Source organism: Aquarana catesbeiana, linkage group LG01 (genome assembly GCF_042186555.1).
Source record: "Aquarana catesbeiana isolate 2022-GZ linkage group LG01, ASM4218655v1, whole genome shotgun sequence".
Lineage (NCBI taxonomy): Eukaryota > Metazoa > Chordata > Amphibia > Anura > Ranidae > Aquarana > Aquarana catesbeiana.
In genome coordinates, this window is record NC_133324.1 from 327849450 (window position 1) to 327869558 (window position 20109).

The 20109-nt window shown below is 40.9% G+C and overlaps 1 protein-coding gene across 1 annotated transcript in view; it reads left to right on the top strand.

The window, feature by feature from the left end:
• The window catches only part of POLE (DNA polymerase epsilon, catalytic subunit), a 153119-nt gene that overhangs the window by 111537 nt on the left and 21473 nt on the right, over positions 1-20109 (top strand). Inside the window, exons 27-36 of the mRNA XM_073630975.1 lie at positions 7008-7110; positions 7747-7827; positions 7989-8111; positions 9644-9856; positions 14969-15181; positions 15275-15418; positions 17093-17233; positions 17469-17622; positions 18082-18188; positions 19860-20036. Of these exons, the coding sequence (XP_073487076.1) occupies positions 7008-7110; positions 7747-7827; positions 7989-8111; positions 9644-9856; positions 14969-15181; positions 15275-15418; positions 17093-17233; positions 17469-17622; positions 18082-18188; positions 19860-20036 (1456 nt within the window). The remainder of the gene's footprint in view (positions 1-7007; positions 7111-7746; positions 7828-7988; positions 8112-9643; positions 9857-14968; positions 15182-15274; positions 15419-17092; positions 17234-17468; positions 17623-18081; positions 18189-19859; positions 20037-20109) is intronic.

The window sequence follows — 20109 nt, forward strand, 5'->3', positions numbered from 1 at the left end:
GAAAGCTGAAAATTGGTCTGTGCAGGAAGGGGGAATAAGTGCCCTGTATTGAGGTGGTTAACTTCTATAGTTAGGAAGTTACCTGAGAGTTTAATAAAAGACCACATAGAAGAGATTTTGCTGGCATATATTCTGCATGGATTCACAAAATACTGAAGTTGTCAAGCAAATCTGATTTCTTTTTGTAAGGAGGTAAGCAAAAACTTTGACAGAGTGGCTGTGTATAGGATTGTGTATATAGTGATTTTCTGTGTGTGGTCTTTTTTTATTTTTATTTTTTTTTCCACCCGACTAACTATGTAACTATCAACTGTGGTTCTGCTGCCATAAGAAACTGAGCCATAAAGATCTCCATGACATCATGTGAGACAGAAAACTAGGTCTCTTGAGGAAAATAAAGGGTAAGATTTTCTAAGGATTCCAGTTTGGATTGTGACAATTTCCTAATTTACTGGTCCAGATAGAAATAGTTGCAGTTAAAATATGCTCTAATCTTGCACTAGCATTAGGTGTTAAACCCCAAATTAAAAATGTAATCTATTGCAGTTTACCAATCCTTAGATGTGGTGGCTGCATTCGTTTTTTAGTTTTTTATGTTTTTCTGTATTTCACTTGGTGATCCTGCCAAAAATGCACTTTTTTTTAATCTTAGAGCAGTGGTCATCAACCCTGTCCTCAGGGCCCACTAACAGGCCAGGTTTGCAAGATAACTGAAATAATCACAGGTGATATCATTCTAGTCTGCATCTCCCCAAGGTAATACATAAAACCTGGCCTGTTAGTGGGCCCTGAGGACAGGGTTGATGACCACTAGATTAGATGTGTCTGCATTCTAGATGGCGTTGTAAAGAGGACACCTTTAGACAGCCGCAATATCAGTCTGGGGAGAGGGTGGTGTTAGACTTGCCATAAATGGATCTTTTTCACTCAGCCAATAGGCTGAACAAAAATGGAACAGATTCCTGCATCCACACAATCAAGGTGGATAGAAGAGGAATCCTCCTCACTGAGACCACGTATTCTGACAGCGGGACGCTCTGCTGTCAGAATACACTGGTCAGCAACTGCTGATTGAGAAACTTCCAATGAGCCCATTCAATAGAAGTTGATCGTTAGGTCAACTTCTGTTGAGCGGGAACAACCACAGATAGTGTTAATTTTGATGTCAAATTTCAATTTAGTTTTAGTCTTAGTCTTTTGACTTAAATGCCATTTTAGTTTTAGTCCTATTTTAGTCACTTGAATTGTTAGTTTTAGTCGTGTTTTATTCAAATAAATTCTCCAGTACATTTAGTCAACTAAAATCTAATGGGTTTAGTTAAATTGTAATGTACTATTTAACAACTACAAATCTGCGCTATGGCCGAATGACGGCCTCCCCCGTGCACGCTCCCTGCGCGCGCCCTGATCACCAAATCACTGAGACTCGGCTGATCACCGAGCCAATGACAGCTGATCACATGATGTAAACAAAAGATCGGTAATCGTTTTTTTTTTTTTCTACTCACGCTGACAGCGTGGAAGAGGCACATCTGCCTCATCAGTACCACCAAATAGTGCCACCTAACAGTGCCCACAGTGCTACCTAACAGTGCCACCTATCAATGCCCATAAGTGCCACCTATCAATGCTCACAAGTGCCACCTATCAATGCCCACCTGTAGTGCCAATCAGTGCCACCCGGCAGTGCTGCCCATCAGTGCCCATCACTGCCACCCATCAGTGCCCATCACTGCCGCCTCATCAGCGTACATCAATGAAGGAGAAAAATTACCTGTTTTAAATTTTTTGTAACAAAATATAAAAAATAAAAAAAATTTTTTTTTTTAAATTGTTTTTTACATTTTTTTAACAAAAAGTAAAAACTGCAGAGGTGATCAAATACCACCAAAAGAAAGCCCTATTTGTGGTGAAAAAATGATAAAAATTTCATTTGTGTATAGTGTTGTATGACCGCGCAATTGTCATTCAAAGTGCGTCAGTGCTGAAAGCTGAAAATTGGTCTGGATAGGAGGGGGGTTTAAGTGCCCAGTAAGCAAGTGGTTAAACATTTGTCTAGAATTGCCACACTCCTATAGTTCTGGAGTAAAAATCTAATAACACGTTATTTATGGTATTAAGGTTTGAACATGCACCACAGACACAGATTTAGCTGTTATATATATTGTCTTTATAAATAAAACCACGTTCCATAAACATTCAAAAATTGTGCTTTTTGACAAACAGAAGTGCAACTTTAAAGTAATAAAAAACTAAACTGTCAACTCTATTGGCTGTAATTCTCTTGAACATGTTACCTGAATATACCACCAGCAATAAACATTAAGAAAAAGAGAAAAGCCTTTTTCTTAATTTTTTTTCTTTCAGCCGCTTAATAGATGCCCCTACTTGATGTATGTGGTACTGCAGTGTTAATTTTGTTGTCAAATTTCGATAAAGTTTTAGTTTGTCATATTTTAGTCTTATGCCGCGTACACACGGTCGGACTTTTCGTCTACAAAAGTCCGACAGCCTGTCCGACAGACTTCCGGCGGACTTTCGGCGGACTTGCAGCAGACTTTCTAACGAACGGACTTGCCTACACACGACCACACAAAAGTCCGACGGATTCGTACGTGATGACGTACACCGGACTAAAATAAGGAAGTTCATAGCCAGTAGCCAATAGCTGCCCTAGCATGGGTTTTTGTCCGTCGGACTAGCACACAGACGAGCGGATTTCGGGGTCCGTCGTAGTTACGACGTAAAGATTTGAAGCATGTTTCAAATCTAAAGTCCGTCGGATTTGAGGCTGAAAAAGTCTGCTGAAAGTCCGGAGAAGCCCACACACGATCGGATTACCAGCCAGCTTTAGTCCGTCGGCGTCCGTTGGACTTTTGTAGACGAAAAGTCCGACCGTGTGTACGCGGCATTAGTCGTATCTTAGTCTGCTTTGTGCTGCCTTTACTGCTTTCATTTTTTTCCTTTGTAATACTTCAAATTCCAATTATCAGCAATGGCATCTCGCATATCTCCATCCTCACATATAACTTTAGCGGAAACATGAACAGTGCTTTAATAAACTCCTGATTAATATTCTTATGTTTTCATTTTTGCTTTTATCAGTCTTTATAATTTGTTGAGGGAGACAGCATTTCACAAACAGTCAGGTTATACTGCCACTTACAGAAGGCTGGGACACTGGCAAACAGACAAAGCATAAGCCAGCTCCAATATAATCCTGTTTCTGCCCTGCCTTTTCTAATTCATTTTTGCTAACCTTCTGACTAGTATTATTTTTCCTTGGTGACTTCAGTCCAGACTTGTAGCTCCTCAGCACTAGATTTTTGATGTTGTACCCTGGTCCACTGGATCTGCAGGCCTAGTATGGTATGTGACTTTCAGGCACTAGGCTCTGCATTGTCTCTTCCCAGAGCCACGTGTACTGTGTTAGCTGCAGAGCAGAGTAACGAGCTGTGGCACAGCCCCAAGTGTGAGCCTGTCTCTGAAGACTCACTTAGTGAGTAAGGCCGGGTGGGCTGAAGCACCAAGTTCTACCTCACTACTGCATCCTTGGTAACCATTTGAAATTCCTGCAACTGTTGGTTTACTGTAGTTTGAGTGAGGGATCACATGTGCACTCCATGCTCTTTCCTGCCATTTTGCCCGGAGAAGCATGATCCCGCTACTGCTTTGGATCTTAAAGAGGTTGTAAACCTCTGAAAAAAATTCACAAAAAAAAAAACAACCTGCAAGACAGAGACATAAACAGAGGCATTGCATACTAGCTCATTATGAAATACGCACCTTAAAACTAAGCTGCTGCAGCGGTTCCCGCAGATCACGGTCATGGCCGACATCTTTCCCGGAGCTTCTTCCAGGTTCGCAGGCTCCGGCGCTGTAATTGGCCATGCGCGTGGGAGCCGCTGTTCACGGCACCGGCTCGGAAGGAACGGCACACGTGGGCCTTTCCTGCAGAGCGCATGCGCCAGTGATGTCGCTGGCAGCATGCACTGGAAATATCTCCTGGACTGCACACGTTTAGTAGATATTTTCAATACCTATAGGTAAGCCTTATTATAGGCTTACCTATAGGTAAAAGTTTGCAGAGGAAGTTTACTTCCTCTTTAAAAAACAGCGTTGAGCTCCAGTCATTTCCACTGTCCACCTACAGTGACTTGATAATCTCCTCCAGTTGGCCAAAACCCTTATTTGACCCTAACTGCCTGGGTTTGTGAGTATTTGAGCCATTGCAAGACAATCAATGGACAGTCCCACTTCCATAGATGACCTCACCCCATACCCATGGTTCAGGGGGCATTTAACCAATCTCTTTGGAAGGAACAGATGCCTGGAATCTGCGACTCCTATTGTCATGGATACATCGTCCCCAGAGCATTACTCACTAGTCACAACTATCAAGTGCAGCTACAGGTCCACAAGGACCTCTCTTTATCCATGATGGAGTTGGTATCTATTTTTAAATACCGTGGCACGGCATTCTGCCAAGGAGGTTCTCTTCCAATAGTTTTACTTTTTCAAAACAGCATACAGAACATTATGCCCAGGTATTCATCAGCAAATTATTGAAACAGGAATGCAATATACATTATATTTGGTGGCTCTTATCCATATAAGTAATAACAAAACCCATTAAGAAAGGTTGTATTATGGCCATCCTTGTCTCCTGATAGCATCCCTCAAAACCGAAAAGTCCCCCCTCCCCCACCCCTCCCTCCATCATTATGGTGTGGCCGAACCATCATCTGAAAAAACAAAAACATAAACTTAACAAGAACCAAAAAAAAAAAAAAAGGGAGAAATGAGAAATTAGGTAGAGTAGAACAGAGTGGAATGGGTCCCCCGGGTCCCGGCACCTCAGCACAAACAACCCATATTTCAAGGATCTTGAAGATGAGCAATCCAGGGTTTCCAGACTTTCTCAAACCTAGCTTGCCAATCTTGTCTTATACTGACCAGTTTTTCGTTGATCATGATCCAGGACACCTTGTGTTTTACCAAGGTAACATTAATTACAGGCATTTTCCATGTACGGGCTATGGTTATTTTAGGCGCTATGCCAGGGAGGTTCTGAACACATTCTGGTGCCATTCTCTGCTGATCTTAGTTCCTGAAAGTCCTGATTCTCCTACGCAAGCTGGCCCTATATAGTCCTGTTAGTTTCTGATTTAACTCCCATCTGTCTGCTTCTAGCGAGGCTTTATACGGGTTCCCATGGTTACCTGAAGCAGATCCAGATTTTAAAAGGGACTTGATTCAGACCTTATAGATGCAGTGCATACAACCCTAGACCTCAAGAATCCACCTGCTGTTCCTAGCCTTAAATTTTTAGAGCTCCATAGCTGCTTGGAATTTCCCACTGCATGTACTTTTTGACTTCTTAGTCTGTGGATTGGAAAAACTCTGAGACCGCAAATTATGACTGAGCTGTTTAAAGCATGTTTCCGTTGCTTGAAAAAGTATATGACCTTCTTTGAGGTTTGCAATGTACAGTAGTAAAAAGCTATCTGTTGACTAAAAAAAAAAATGTTCAAGCTCCGTACAGTATAATACTGTATGTATTTTGTTTGTGAATATAGAATTTTGCATATGTATCATATACAGTATATAATGCAAAATGTATAGATCTAGAAGGATGGATAATATAATATAGCTCCTCCTACTAAAGTTCTCCTTCCTTGGTTCAGACTTTGGTATTGGGCCTTCTGGTACCTTGTGTTCTAAATGAATCCCAAATTATTGGGTCTATGGGTGTTGTCCACCCCTTAGGTTGGACTGCTTTTGAACATCCTGACAGTTTCTAAATTCCCTCAATTGCTGATAAAGAAAATACGATTTTTGTGCTTGCTGTAAACAGGTTCATTGAAGTACACAGGCCCCACCCCTTTCTGTGTGTTTTGCTCTTGCCCTTGACCTTGCTTTCTCAGAAAACTGAGACATATACAGGGGGTCCCCGGGTTACAAACAAGATAGGGACTTTAGGTTTGTTCTTAAGTTGAATCTGTTTGTAAGTCGGAACAGGTAAATTTTTTAAGTGTAGCTCCAGCCAAAAAATCTATTTTTAAGTTTTGTAGATAACATAGGGAAGGGTTATCACCCCTGTAACATTTGTTTTGCTGTCTGTGCCCCTGTTCAGAAGATTTCACCTCACTTTCTGTCCCAATGACAATTGGATTTTGAAAATTTGGGGTTATTAGGGAAATAAGGATTGGTGATAAAGCATCAGTGGAGACACCTTTTTCCCATATTAACTCTTACAGGAGTGAATTTCCCTTCCTAGGGGTAGATTTCCTCTCGCTTCCTGTTGTCTCCCTCCGTTTGTAAGTAGGAGTCGTTTGTAAGTCGGATGTTTGTAAGTAGGGGACCCCCTGTACTGGGTAGAGGAGAGGTTATACGGAGGTGTGTTTTTTGTTTTTTTTTTGTTTGTTTTTTTTATTTATTCAGTGGAACCAGACTGTTTCTAAATTGCTAATGTCCCTCAATGGAATCCAAGAAAAGATTTTACAGGAAGTACAGCAATATTATCTTGGTAAACACAAGGCATGCACTAAATAATACATAAGCTGAACGTGCTATACTTTCAAAGTTTGTTTTTCCAAGCTGAGTGCCACAGCTTAGAGATGCTCTACCCTAAATCAACAACACTATGCCTCCCCTTAACAGTAATCCTACCTGTAACTCTCATCCTCCCTAATTTAAACATAAACTCTTTGACTGCTCGTGTCTCCTGCACTACAATGTACACATGCCAGTATTTTAGCATTGTAATCTGTTTTACCATACAAAGTAGTTGAATTGGCAAGTTTTTAGATGTTAATCTGGATTTTTGTGAATAACTTCAGCAGGAATCTTTAACCAATTTGAAAAAGTTTGTTGGCTGTGTTTCTTTTTCTCATTACAAGATGAGAGTGCTGATGATGTCAGCTGTGCACAAGCTCACATTTGTGAGATGTTTTGCACTGTGCTTTGTTTTTGGTAGTCATTTTTATCTTTGTCTTACTTTCTAGAGCCATTCCACTTGCAATATTCCAAGCTGAGGTGGGAGTGAAGAGACATTACCTGCGCAAATGGCTGAAAAATCCTTCCCTGCATGACTTGGACATCCGTACGGTCAGTGAACCTAAATGCAGCTTTTTTTTTCTTGTTCTCCCTTAGTAGAAACCTATACTGAGCAATACAGAGAGTGCCATTGCTAAAACTGTGTACTTTATAGGCTAAGTTACAGTTTGTGATATGTTTCATTTTACCCCTGTTATTCGGGTGTAACATGAAACATGGTCACTTTCACGTTGACCTTCGCCCTGCAGGATTCTGTGTTCACATTGGTTACTTCCTTTAGCCCCTTTGACAGTAGGTCCATACTACTGTATGGCCCTGGTTTTAGGTCAAGTCAGCAGGTGCCTGTGCTTTGCACTCGCAATGCACTGATTATGGTTACAATGTACTGCAGGCACCAATGCAAAAATGATTAAAAGGGATTTTTTTTTTCTTTTCTAAATGTGGGTGCATTTGTTAAAGGTGGACTATGTCTTGAAATTTAAGAATACAAATTGCCTGTTGGTCTCTGGATTGAATACTTTCTAAGTAACTGATTTGAAACAAGTATGCAGATTTTTAAAAAATATTAAGGAAGAACTTCTTCCTACTTCTGAAACAGTAACAAAAGCATTTGATACATATTTTGAGTACAGGGTCATTTAAATGCCCTTCATATCACCTTCATTTTTTTACTTTCCTCCTTTGTAGATTCTAGACTGGGATTATTACATTGAACGACTGGGCAGTGCTATCCAGAAGATCATTACTATCCCTGCAGCATTACAACAGGTACAACCAACTCTTCTTCATCCTCTGGATATACTGTATTTGTTAAATGCTTGGAAATGTTTGCAACTATTGTAGTTTTTCAGATCATTCTTGCGCATGTGTGTATACATATTTATATTATGTGCACTTAATGGTAGCTGGAATTCTCTTCCTTGGGTTAGGTGAAGAATCCTGTTCCCCGCGTAAGACACCCAGACTGGCTACATAAGAAGTTGCTTGAGAAGAATGACATTTACAAGCAGAAGAGGATAAATGAATTGTTCACTTCTGAGGGCAAAAAACAGGTTGGTTATAATTTCTGTATCTCAGAAAACCTATTATTCTACCTCCTTGATTTAAGTGCCTAGTTATCGGACTGCATCTTAAAGTAGAACTAAAGACAAACATTTTTTTTTTTTTTTTTTTGGTCATCTGTGTGTGTCCCATTTCAGCGATTCCTCTTCATTTCCTGTCCCTTAATCAAAACAGGAAGTAAGGGGAAATCCTTCCAAAGTGAGTGGATCCCAATGTAGTGTCCCCATTGGAAGATTTCCCCTCTATTACTCCTCTAGGGGTAACCCAAAATTTGGGATTTTCTTTAACTTTTGGATAACTGTAATCATGATTAGTGTACTAATTCCTGTTAACTGCATCCACTGTGGTATATTTGCAATCTAGCACAAGTATTTCTTGCATGAGGAAAAATTAAACTGTACTTGGTTAAAGTGATTAGTTATCAAAAGAATAAAAACATTTTTAACTTCTTTATATTACAGCCCCTCTCCATGATAAAAAAAATAGTTTTTGCCTTGAGTAGGGATTTAAGATGGTTTGTTCTTCCAATTCTGTCAAATACATTGGTCTTAACTTATTACCCAGTAACTATTTATGTTGTACTTGGTTTTTAGAATTTCCATAAGGTGGAGCTGTTCTCTAAAACTCTGTTTTGTTAATGCGTGTTGCTTTGCCATCTTTACAACTTGTGTTAGTAAGCAGATAAATCTGGTCTTCTTTGTTGCAGTGTCTCTGCCTTTAGTAAAAATGAAAGTCATCTGTATTCTTGGGTTTTCGAGTGGGCCTATATACATGAATATTTAGTAATTTCCTGGCAATGCTTGTTTTTCCCTTGTTTCTGTTTGGGAATGATTCCATTAAGTCCTAATTACTGGTTGTGTGGTATTTGAGTTGCAGTTGTAAATATAGTCATGCTTTCATTGACAATTCTCATGAAACCTTTCTGGTTTAGTAATTCAATCAGATACAGTATGCACACTGTTTCCATATTATATCCAGCAATTAGGTATTTGCTAACGCAATTTTTTATCCAGAGCAATGATGACGATGTCATAATCCACAGTTGCCTGGAAATTAGATTTATTCAGAAATATCAGCGCACAGAAACATTACAACTGCTTTTGCGAAATTCAGTTTAAGATTATTTTGCTCATGAAGACTTTTTCATTCATTCTTTTTTTTTTTTTTTTTTTTTTTTCCACCCTGAAGTCATACTTGAGACACACACACACTATTGTACAGTACAACGTTATTTGTGATGCTGAATTATCTAGGTTATGTTGTAAGGTCAGATTTATTTTTTTTTTTTTGTCACCCATTATTGTTTTTTCATACAATGGCATAAACACTATGAATACAGTAGCATCAGACTGGCAAAGAAACTAATCAAGAAGAGTAGGTCATCAGTGCTGTTGCTCAGTAGTTACTATGGTAATGGACAGGTCTCAGATGTTTCTTAAAGAACAGTTTAAGCTTGTGTTCAGTTCCATTCTATATTTACAGTAAACTATTGCTGACCTCAAGGAATTTTTGTTATATTAAGGTCACAGCTCAGCTCCAGCAGCTAGATCCTTCTCAGACTCCCGATATCGAGGATTTTGGTGTAGGTAAACGCCTCCAGCCTGCCGTTCCCATAAGTACAAAAAGAAAACGTATACCAGCAGGTGAGGAGAGCCAAGGTGACTCCCAGGATGTGGCACTCACACAGTCTTGGAGAGAGGTCCTGGGTCCCCCTCCTCCTCTGGGCACCACAAAAGTGAGTAATATTGTGTTTAACGGTCTATTCTGTATGTGTTTTTTTGTTTGCTAGTTTTTTGGGAATTTACATTTTAAACGAACATTTAAATACAGTGTATATGTTACACACACAGTGGGGATAATGACTATTTGATCCCCTGCAGATTTTGTAAGTTTGCCCACTTACAAAGAAATGAAGGAACTACAATTTTTATCATAGGTGTATATTGAGACAGAATATCAACCAAAAATCCAGAAAAAACACATGATACAAATGTTATAAATTGAGTTGCAGTTCAGTGAGTAAAATAAGTATTTGATCCCCAAGCGAAACGTGACTTGGTACTTGGGGGAGAAACTCTTGTTGGCGAGCATAGAGGTAAACGCGTTTATTGCGTTTAAGCATTTATTGTAGTTATTGACCAGGTTTGCACACATCTCAGGAGGTATTTTAGTCCACTCTTTATAACAGATCTATTCTCAAAATCCTTAAGGTTTCTTGGTTGTCGCTTGGCAACTCGAAGTTTCAGCTCCCTCTATAAATATTCTATAGTATTAAGGTCTTGAGACTGGCTAGACCACTCCATGACCTTAATGTGCTTCTTCTTGAGCCATTCCTTTGTTGCCTTGGTGGTATGTTTTGGGTCATTGTCATGCTGGAAGACCTGTCCATGACCCATCTTCAGTGTTCTGGCTGAGGGAAGAAGGCTCTCATCCAAGATTTTACAACGAATGGCCCCAATCATTGGCCCCTCAATGCGGCAAAGTCAGACTGTACCTTTAGTAGAGAAACGGCCCCAAAGCATAATGTTTCCACCTCCGTGCTTGACTGTAGGGATAGTGTTCTTGTGGTCATAGTCAGCATTTTTCTTCCTCCAAACACGGCAAGTCCCCCTCCTCAAGAAGGCACATGTACAGTCATGTCAATGAACATCTAAATGATTCAGAGAAAGATTGGGAGAAAGTTCTGTGGTCAGATGAGACCAAAATTGAGCTCTTTGGCATTAGCACAACTTGCTGTGTTTGGAGGAAGAAAAATGCTGACTACGACCCTAAAAAACACCATCCCTACAATTAAGCACGGAGGTGGAAACATGATGCTTTGGGGCTGTTTCTCTGCTAAAGGTATAGGCCAACTTTGCAGCATTGAGGGGGACAATGGATAGATAGGGACATGTATTGTAAAATCTTGGATGAGAACCACCTTCTCTCAGCCAGAACACTGAAGATCTGGACTGGATCATGGACAAGGTCTTCCAGCATGACAATGACCCACAACATGCTGCCAAGGCAACAAAGGAGTGGCTCAAGAAGAAGCACATTAAGGTCATGGAGTGGCCCAGTCAGTTTCCAGACCTTAATCCTATAGAAAAATTTTATGGTGGGAGCTGAAGCTTTGAGTTGCCCAGTGACAGCCAAGAAACCTTAAGGATTTAGAGAAGATCCGTAAAAAAGCGTGGGCCAAAATCCCTCCTGAGATGTGTGCAAACCTGGTCACTAACTACAAGAAATGTCTTACCTCTGTGCTTGCCAACAAGGGTTCATCCACTAAGTACTAAGTCATGTTTTGCTTGGGGGTCAAATACTTATTTTACTCACTGAACTGCAACTTCATTTATAGCATTTGTCTTATGTTTTTTGTTTTTTTTTCTGGATTTTTGGTTAATATTCTGTCTCTATCGTTTAAAATACACAGGGGAGATAAGGACGCTCTGGTGGAGGTGGATAGCTGGTCAGAGGGATGATGGGGATGAAATGGCACTTCTGGCAGCACTTTGGTTAGATGAGACAAGAAGCAGCAACTGGTGAAATTTAAAGATTTAGAATGGGGAGACAATTATGTATGGATTACTTGTGATGTATCAAGTCTTTAATCGAGTATTCCACACTGTGGGACTACAGGCTGTTGCCTTCTTCCTTAAAGAATTTGACAGATACTCATTGTTATTTCAGGAGTTTATTTTATTTAGTCTATAATTTCTGCTCACACACAATTTTTTCATGTTTGACAGGTGCTATTACCTTCAGAGATGCGGTGCCTCCATAGGGGCGAAATTTTCGCCCACATTAGCCAACCTTTATATGGGGTGGTGGGAGAGGACCCACATCTGGACATAATAACCCCTGCCGTTTGGACACTGTTCTATTGTCGTTAGATAGACTATCTGCTGCTCATTTGTGTCCAATCACCAAATAGACATTGATGTATGGCTTAACTATTGGACAATATTTTCCAGCTGTCTGGCGAGCGCAACACCATTGTCACTGGTTTATATAGGAAACCATCCGCCGGCAATGTTTTGTTGCGGGCGGATTCTAGCCATCCAAGGCACATCATTAGGGGCATTCCGGTCGGCCAGTTCCTCCGATTTTAACGTGTGTGTGTAGTAAGGATACCGACTTTGCCAGGGAGGCTACAGAAATGGTTTGCAGATTTAAACGCAGAGGTTATCCCGATGCGATTTTAAATCAAGCACTACACATCGCTGGTGAAATTCCCAGGGACAACTTGCTGTCTGATACACGTCCCAAGGAGCACTTCGATAGGGGGCATCCTTCATCTTCTACAGTCAGTATTCTGATATTCTCTATCCCATTTAGTTTAGAATTTAACAAAATAAGAAACACGGTAAATAAATATCTCCCCGTTTTGTTTAATGATCCTATTTATACCAAGATACTTTCTAGAGGCATTAAAACTGTTTCTCGTTGGGCTCCAAAGCTAGGTAGATTTTTATCGCCCAGTCTGTTCACCAGTAAGAGCTCTGGTTCTCACTGGTTGAACTGGATGTGCCTATTGTCATATTAAGGCTTCATGTACACGGGAAGTTTTTACAACCTCTCCTGAACGATTTAATTAAGTTTAAAATGTCAGTTTTGCTGCGTTTACATGCCGTGTTTGCGTTTAGAAGCTTTTTTTTTTTTTTAAATAGCCAAAAATGAAAACCGCCTGTAAACGAAACACGCCTAAACGCAAGTTAGCGCGTTTAGAAGCATTGAAATGCCTCTAAACTCAGCTTCTGAACCCATTTTTTTTTTTGGGTTCCACGACTCGCAGACTGAAGGATCGTCTCTATGATCATTTAAGAGACATTGAGAAAAAACACTAAAAATGTAGCCAAACATTGGAACATAGTCCATAACAAGGATGTCTCCAGTCTATTTATTCAGGGGATCAAAGCTATTGTGACACCCCTAGGGAAGGCGATAGATTTAGAGCGCTTTGTAAGAGGGAAGTTTACTATATTTTTTCCCTCAATACCAGGAAACCAGTAGGATTACATTTTGAGTGGGATGTCTCGTTTTATTACGATTAACTCTCGGTTGAGGTTGGATTTTTTTCATATATACAAGCGTTTAAACTGATGTTTTATGGGGTCACTTTTTTGTGCTTTTCCTGGTGTTTTCCTGCTGTTTTGCTTTTTTACTGGTTTCTGGTTGTCTTCCTGCTGTTTTTCTGCCGCTTTTCTTCCATAGTTCATCCGTTTGTGTTTTCTGGTGAGCAAGGAAAGTTTCTGGACAGCCGCACTCCGGAAATAGCCTTTATTATGTAAAATCAAAAATTACAAGCCACTTCAGAAAAATGGGACAAACGAGCTGATACGTTTCACACTTAACAGTGCTTATTCATAGCTGCGTGTGTTTTCTAGTGACTACGTATCCCAATTAGTCTTCGGGCCTCCTGAGATTCGGATACCTGTAAGGGTTCTACTAAATATTTTTCCATGTTCATGTGGTCAAAGAGCGTTGTTCTTTAATGCAGTTATTACTAATTGATATAGTTTTTCTAACTATTTACTAGACATCATGACACCGCTACTTTGTATTTGTGCCCTTTTTTGTTTACCATCACGGTTTGTGGTCTATTTCCATGTTTTCCATTTTTCAATGTTCTCCCGTGGGCCTCGTATGTATTTCTTCATCCCCCCCCCCCTTTTTTTTTTTTTGGCCATATGTGTTTGCAATTTAAAATCAATGAATGCGTCATGTGGCATGTTTGAATCTGGTATATATTTGTCAAACGTGGTCATTTAGCTTTGACTAAGCAACAATGATGATGTGAAACACGTCAGCTGTCTGTCCTGCTTCTGTTGTCACATGAACGTTGACTATTCATTACAATTTAGGCTTTTATCGGAGTGTGGCTGTCCAGAATCCATTTCTTCTATATTGCTTGTGCTGAGCCTGCACCTGGCTTCCACTTTGAGGAGGGCGTTTCTTTCAGCACACCACCTGGAGCGGTTCACCCTTTTGTTCGAGGAGAAGCAACTCCGAAGATATAAAAAGGAAAAGAAGGGCGCATCTAAGTGCAGTATGCAAAATTTAATAAAGCACACAAAGGGTTAAAAGCACTTACAAGATTGTTGTGTGTTAAAAAACATGATAAAATCAGGAGTTCTCATCTGTGGCATGTGTCCATCCTCGGCACCGTGGTAGAGAGCAGTGTAGAGCCGTCCAGCAGCTGTAAAGCGCTCTCGTTCATGCTGGAGAGAGGAGGCCGCAGGGAAGTCTGTGTTCCAACTTCATTAAGGGACACACAAGGCTGATGGCGTCAGTGGGGAGAAAGGGGCGGCGACGCATTTCGGAGCATGTGCGGCTCCTTCGTCTGACCAGGAGTCGCACATACTCCGAGACGCGTTACCACCCCTTTCTCACCACTGACGACATCAGCCTTGTGTGTCCCGCAGTGAACCCGGAACACATGCTTTCCTGCTGCCTCCTCTCTCCAGCACAAACGAGAATGCTTTACAGCTGCTGGACGGCTCTACACTGCTCTGTACCACCGTGCCGAGGATGGACATGTGCCACAGATGAGGTCTCCTGATTTTATCATTGTAACACTCAACAATCTTGTAAGTGCTTTTAACCCTTTGTGCACGTTATTAAATTTTGCATACTGCACTTAGAGGCGCCTTTCTTTTCCTTTTTATCATTTAAAATACACCTATGATAATAATTATAGACCTTTCATTTCTTTGTAAGTAGGCAAACTTACAAAATCTGCAGGGGATCAAATAATATTCCCCACTATGTATGTGGGTGTAGATATCTATCTATATATAAGATGTATAGATATCTATAAATATATAAAATGTGTACTTTACAGTTTTGTAAACCATGTCTTCTGTAGGAAGAAAGACTTCTCTGGTTGCGTTACCACAAGAAAAAGTGGGAGCTTCAAGCACGTCAGCGCAAAGAGCGCCAAAAGAAGCGTCGTTTAGAGGATGGAGATGTAGCTCCTGGAGCAGGAGGTATAGTTCGAGAAACCCAAGCTGCTGGGTTAGGCAACTTCCTGCGTAAAACGGCTCGTAGCATCCTCGACATGCCCTGGCAGATCGTGCAGGTTTCTAATATTTTATTTAATTTTACAAGTGATGTAAAACACAGTTATGCAACATACTAAAAATGTACAAAATGTGATTTTCTTTTAATAAAGATCGGAGAAAGTAGTCAACCGGGTATCTTCCGTTTATGGGCTGTGATTGGCAGCGACTTGCACTGCATCAAGATCAATATACCACGCATTTTCTATGTAAATCAGCGTGTGCCCAAAACAGAGGAGGGGGCAGTGTACAGAAAGGTGAGTACCAAACATGCTTTAACTTCTTGCCAACCAGCCGCCGCAATTTTACTGTGGCAGAATGGCACGGCTGGGCGAAATGTTACATCGCTTCACCTTTTGGCCACTAGGGGCACACACCCCGGCATGTAAACAGAGCCGATGCAAGTGCCCGGCGGGCGCGATGACTGCCAGACTCCTGCGATCATTTGTGACAGGGCGAGAACAGGGATCTGTGTGGTGTAAACACAGATCCCAGTTCTTTCAGGGGAGAGGAGATAGATCGTTGTACATACGCAGTATGAACACACTATCTCTCTCTCTCTCCTCCTAAACAGTCCCATCCCAAACACACATAGGGAACACAGTTAACCCCTTCCCTGCCAGTGACATTTATACAGTAATCAGAGCATTTTTATAGCCCTGATCACTGTATAATTGTCAATGGTTTCAAAAATGTGTCCGCCATAAGGTTGCAGTCCTGATAAAAATCGCAGATCGCTGGCATTTACTAGTAAAAAAAAAATAATAAAAATGCCATAAATCTATCCCCTAGTTTGTAGACGCTATAACTTTTGCGCAAACCAATCAATCGCTTACTGCGATTTTTTTTTTTTTTTTTTTTTTTTTGATTTTTTTTTTTTTAACCAAAAATATGTAGAAGAATACATATCAGCTTAAACTGAGGGAAAAAAATAGTTTTTTTGATTAAAAAATGTGGGATATTTATTATAGCAGAAAGTAAAAGATATTTTTTTCTTTTTTCAAAATTGTCGCTCTTCTTTTGTTTATAGCGCAAAAAATAAAAACCGCAGAGGCAATCAAATGCCACCAAAAGAAAACTCTATTTGTGGAAAAAAAATACGTCAATTTTGTTTGGGTACAGCTTCGCATAACTGTGTAATTGTCAGTTAAAGCGATGCAGTGCCGAATCACAATAAATGGCCCCGTTATTGAGCAGCCAAATCTTCCGGGGCTGAATTGGTTAAAGTGGTTGAAGGTTTTTTTTTTTTTTATCTTAATGCATTCTATACATTAGGATAAAAAGCCTTCTGTGTGTAGCAGCCCTCCTAATACTTACCTGAGCCCCATCTCTGTCCAGCGATGTGCACGAGTGCCTCAGCTGTCCGGGACTCTCCTTCCTGATTGGCTGAGACACAGAAGTGAAGTCAGTCAATCAAAAGAGAGAGAGGGGCGGGGCTGAACCGCAGCTCTGTGTCTGAATGGACACAGGGAGCTGCCGCTCAGTTCGAGTGCCCCCATAGCAAGCTGCTTGCTGTGAGGGCACTCGACAGGATGGAGGGGCCAGGAGCACCAAAGAGGGACCCAAGAAGAGGAGGATCTGGGCTGCTCTGTGCAAATCCATTACATAGAGCAGGTGAGTATAACATGTTTGTTAATTTTAAAGAAAACAAAACGAGACTTTAGTATCACTTTAAGTTTTAATAGCCGATTCCAAGAGTTAGGGCTGTCTAAAACCCTTTGCAGTGCTGTATATATTGTATTAGCAGTTAATGTCTAAAAATTTGAAATACTTGCAGGTGTGCCAGTTTTTTTTTTTTTCGGGGTGGGGGACTATTTTTTGTTTTTTAAACATTGCAGAGTAAGACCGAAAGCCGGTACCATGACGCCTCTTGATATGATGGCGTAAGCTCTACGTATACCGTGAAATTGCATTTATTCTTTCTTCTGCAGGTGAACAGAATTCTACCTCGCTCCAATCCTGTGTACCACCTGTATGAATATTCAGTGCCTGAAGACATGTACCAGGAGCACATCAATGAAATCAATGCAGACTTGTCTGCCCCTGATATTGAAGGAGTGTATGAGACTCAGGTAGTGGCTCAGTATGTTTTTCTGAGGCTGCCGTAACATTTTAGCAGCAGTTGCATGCCACATGTTTTTATATAAATATACTGTAGATGTTAGGCCAAGATGGTGTTATGTTTGAGATTTTCCTATTTTTAATTAACAAACTGTATATTACAAGAAAAACAAATATCTCTAGTGAACATTACACTTTCATGAAGTATGTGTTTAATAATTCTTGCTTGTTAATCTGCATACTTAGGTCCCCTTGCTGCTAAGGGCTGTGGTCCAGCTTGGATGTGTGTGCATGGTGAATAAGGCGATGGTTCGGCACTATTCTGGAAGAGAAACAGACACCTTTGAGCTGGATTGCTTGGAAATGAAGTCTCTGGCTCAGTATAGTTACCTAGAGCCAGGTATTCAACAACCACAAAAGAAACCAGCTAGGTCTCATGTTTAATATGAGTAGTTTTAACATGTGATACTTTATTGGTAGGAGAGGTTGGCACTCTGGCCTTGTTTTTCCAGTGTCCAGTCAGTAAAGAGTCTTTAGGCTATACCTTTGTTTTTGCGGGCTCTATGTTTATGTGGGTTTACATCAAGTGCTTAGATTACTTGTCACCATAAAAGCACATAATGATCTATTTGTGGTAAAGACACTAAACCTTCTCTTTTTGGGGGCAGAGACCATTCTGATTGGTTCATTGTTTTCTGTAAAGCATAGTCTGCCAACTTTTCATGTAGAAAGTTTCTTTTTGGTGCCTGAAGCACACACTTAATGGAGTGGTTCACACATTTCCCTTACCTCAACTTCTAAACACAGTCTTATTAATGTTTACATGCTAATGCATGTTGTGTGTTTAATCCTTTCCCAGGAAGTATCCGGCATATTTACTTATACCACAATTCTCAAGGGCACAAAGCACTGTTTGGACTGTTTATACCATCTCAGAGAAAAGCTGCTGTGTTTGTAGTGGACACGGTGAGACCCTTATGTATCTTTATAAATATACATAGACTGGAATGGTTTTTTTTCCATTTTTTTTTTCTTTTTAATTTCTGGGTAAAGTGCATGATGCTTTCTGTCCTTGTGACCACATAAGCATTATTGTAAACTGAATTTGTTTTTACTCTGTGTGCATGAAATGCATGAAGGGAGACACTGCCACTAATCTTTTAAAGGATATGTATAGAATTTAATGCAGTGAAGGGAAAAGTTCTTGCTTGTGTGGATGAAGGAATCCTGTGTTTTTTTTGTTTTTTTTTTCCATTGAGCCCACTGGCTAAATGAAAATTGCTACCTATGGCTAGCATTACAGTTTCAAGCCACTTTAAAGTAAACCTGCTGAGGGTCACTTAATGGTTTGTGTGTGTGTGATTAGGGGAGGGGTTGTAGCGACAAAGCAACTAATTGCAGCTATAGTCAATATCTTATTCCTCTGCATTTCATGGGTGCACAAACCTACTGCTGATAAAGGTCTTTACAGGCACTGCAAGGCCTACCTACAATTGTATAATGTTAGGGGTACTTTTTTTTTTTAAATAACAGTAGAGGTCACTATAAAGTAGGGTTGTCCCGATACCGAGCATTTGCCCAAGTACTTGTACTCGGGCAAATGCTCCCGATGCTTCCCCCGATACCTTGACTGTCAGCGGTGATCGGCGCGTGGGGGAGTTACAAGCTTCTCCCCCCGCGGCTTTCAGCAGCTTTAGTGACATACAGCGGTGATCGGTGCTTGTAACTCCCCCACACACGATCACCGCTGACTGTCACCTCATCCCCCTTAGTCCCCCTCCGTTCCTCTGTCCCCCTCCGCTGTCCTGCTTCGTTGCTCTGTCCCCCTCCGTTCCTCTGTCCCCCTCCGCTGTCCTGCTCCGTTGCTCTGTCCCCCTCCGCTGTCCTGCTCCGTTGCTTTGTCCCCCTCCGCTGTCCTCCTCCTTTGCTCTGTCCCCCTCCGTTGCTCTGTCCCTCTTCGCTGTCCCCATCCGTTCCGGCTTTCCGCTGTCCCCCTCTCTCTTCCTCTGTCCCCATCCGTTCCGGCTTTCCGCTGTCCCCCTCTCTCTTCCTCTGTCCCCTCCGTTCTGCTGTCTCTCCGCTGTGTGAATGGACAGAGTCAGCTGACTCTGTCTATTCACATAACTAAAACATTGTAATCTCCTGTGATTACAATGTGTCAGTTTATGAATGGAGAGGAGCCGCTGTCTTCTCTCCATTCGTTGTCAGTGCAGCTGAGGCTGCAGAGAAAGGGACTGGGGAATCTCTATCCTCGGTCTCTTTCTCTGTCTCAAGGGGGAGATATCAGAGGTCTGTTAAGACCCCTGATATCTCACCAAAGCCCCCCAACAGGGCTGATTAAAAAAAAAAAACACACACACATAGTGCAATAAAGAATAAAAAAAAATTAAATTGTAAAAAATAAATGTAAATGAAAAAAAAAAAAAACACACACACACACACCGTTCACCCCCCCCCCCCCCCCTAAAAAAAAAAACACTGTCACGTGACATTAAAAAAAAGTATCGGTAATCGGTATCGGCGAGTACTTGAAAAAAAGTATCGGTACTTGTACTCGGTCCTAAAAAAGTGGTATCGGGACAACCCTACTATAAAGCATTAATTAATGCAACTTGTACTTCTGTTCTGTTTATATAGGTCCGTAGTAACCAGATGCCAAACCTTGGCAATATGTATACCAGTGAACACAGTTCAATGCAGGAAAAAGTTGATCCAGAGCTGTTACCTCCAGAGAAACACGTGTTTGAGGTTCGAGCAGAGACTGACTTGAAAACGGTCTACAGGGCTATCCAGAGATTGCTTTTAAGCTACAAAGTAAGTAGAATGTCCTTTGACCTGTCCTTAAGAAGAATATAAATTGCAAGCAATAAAGCAGAGTTATTATATT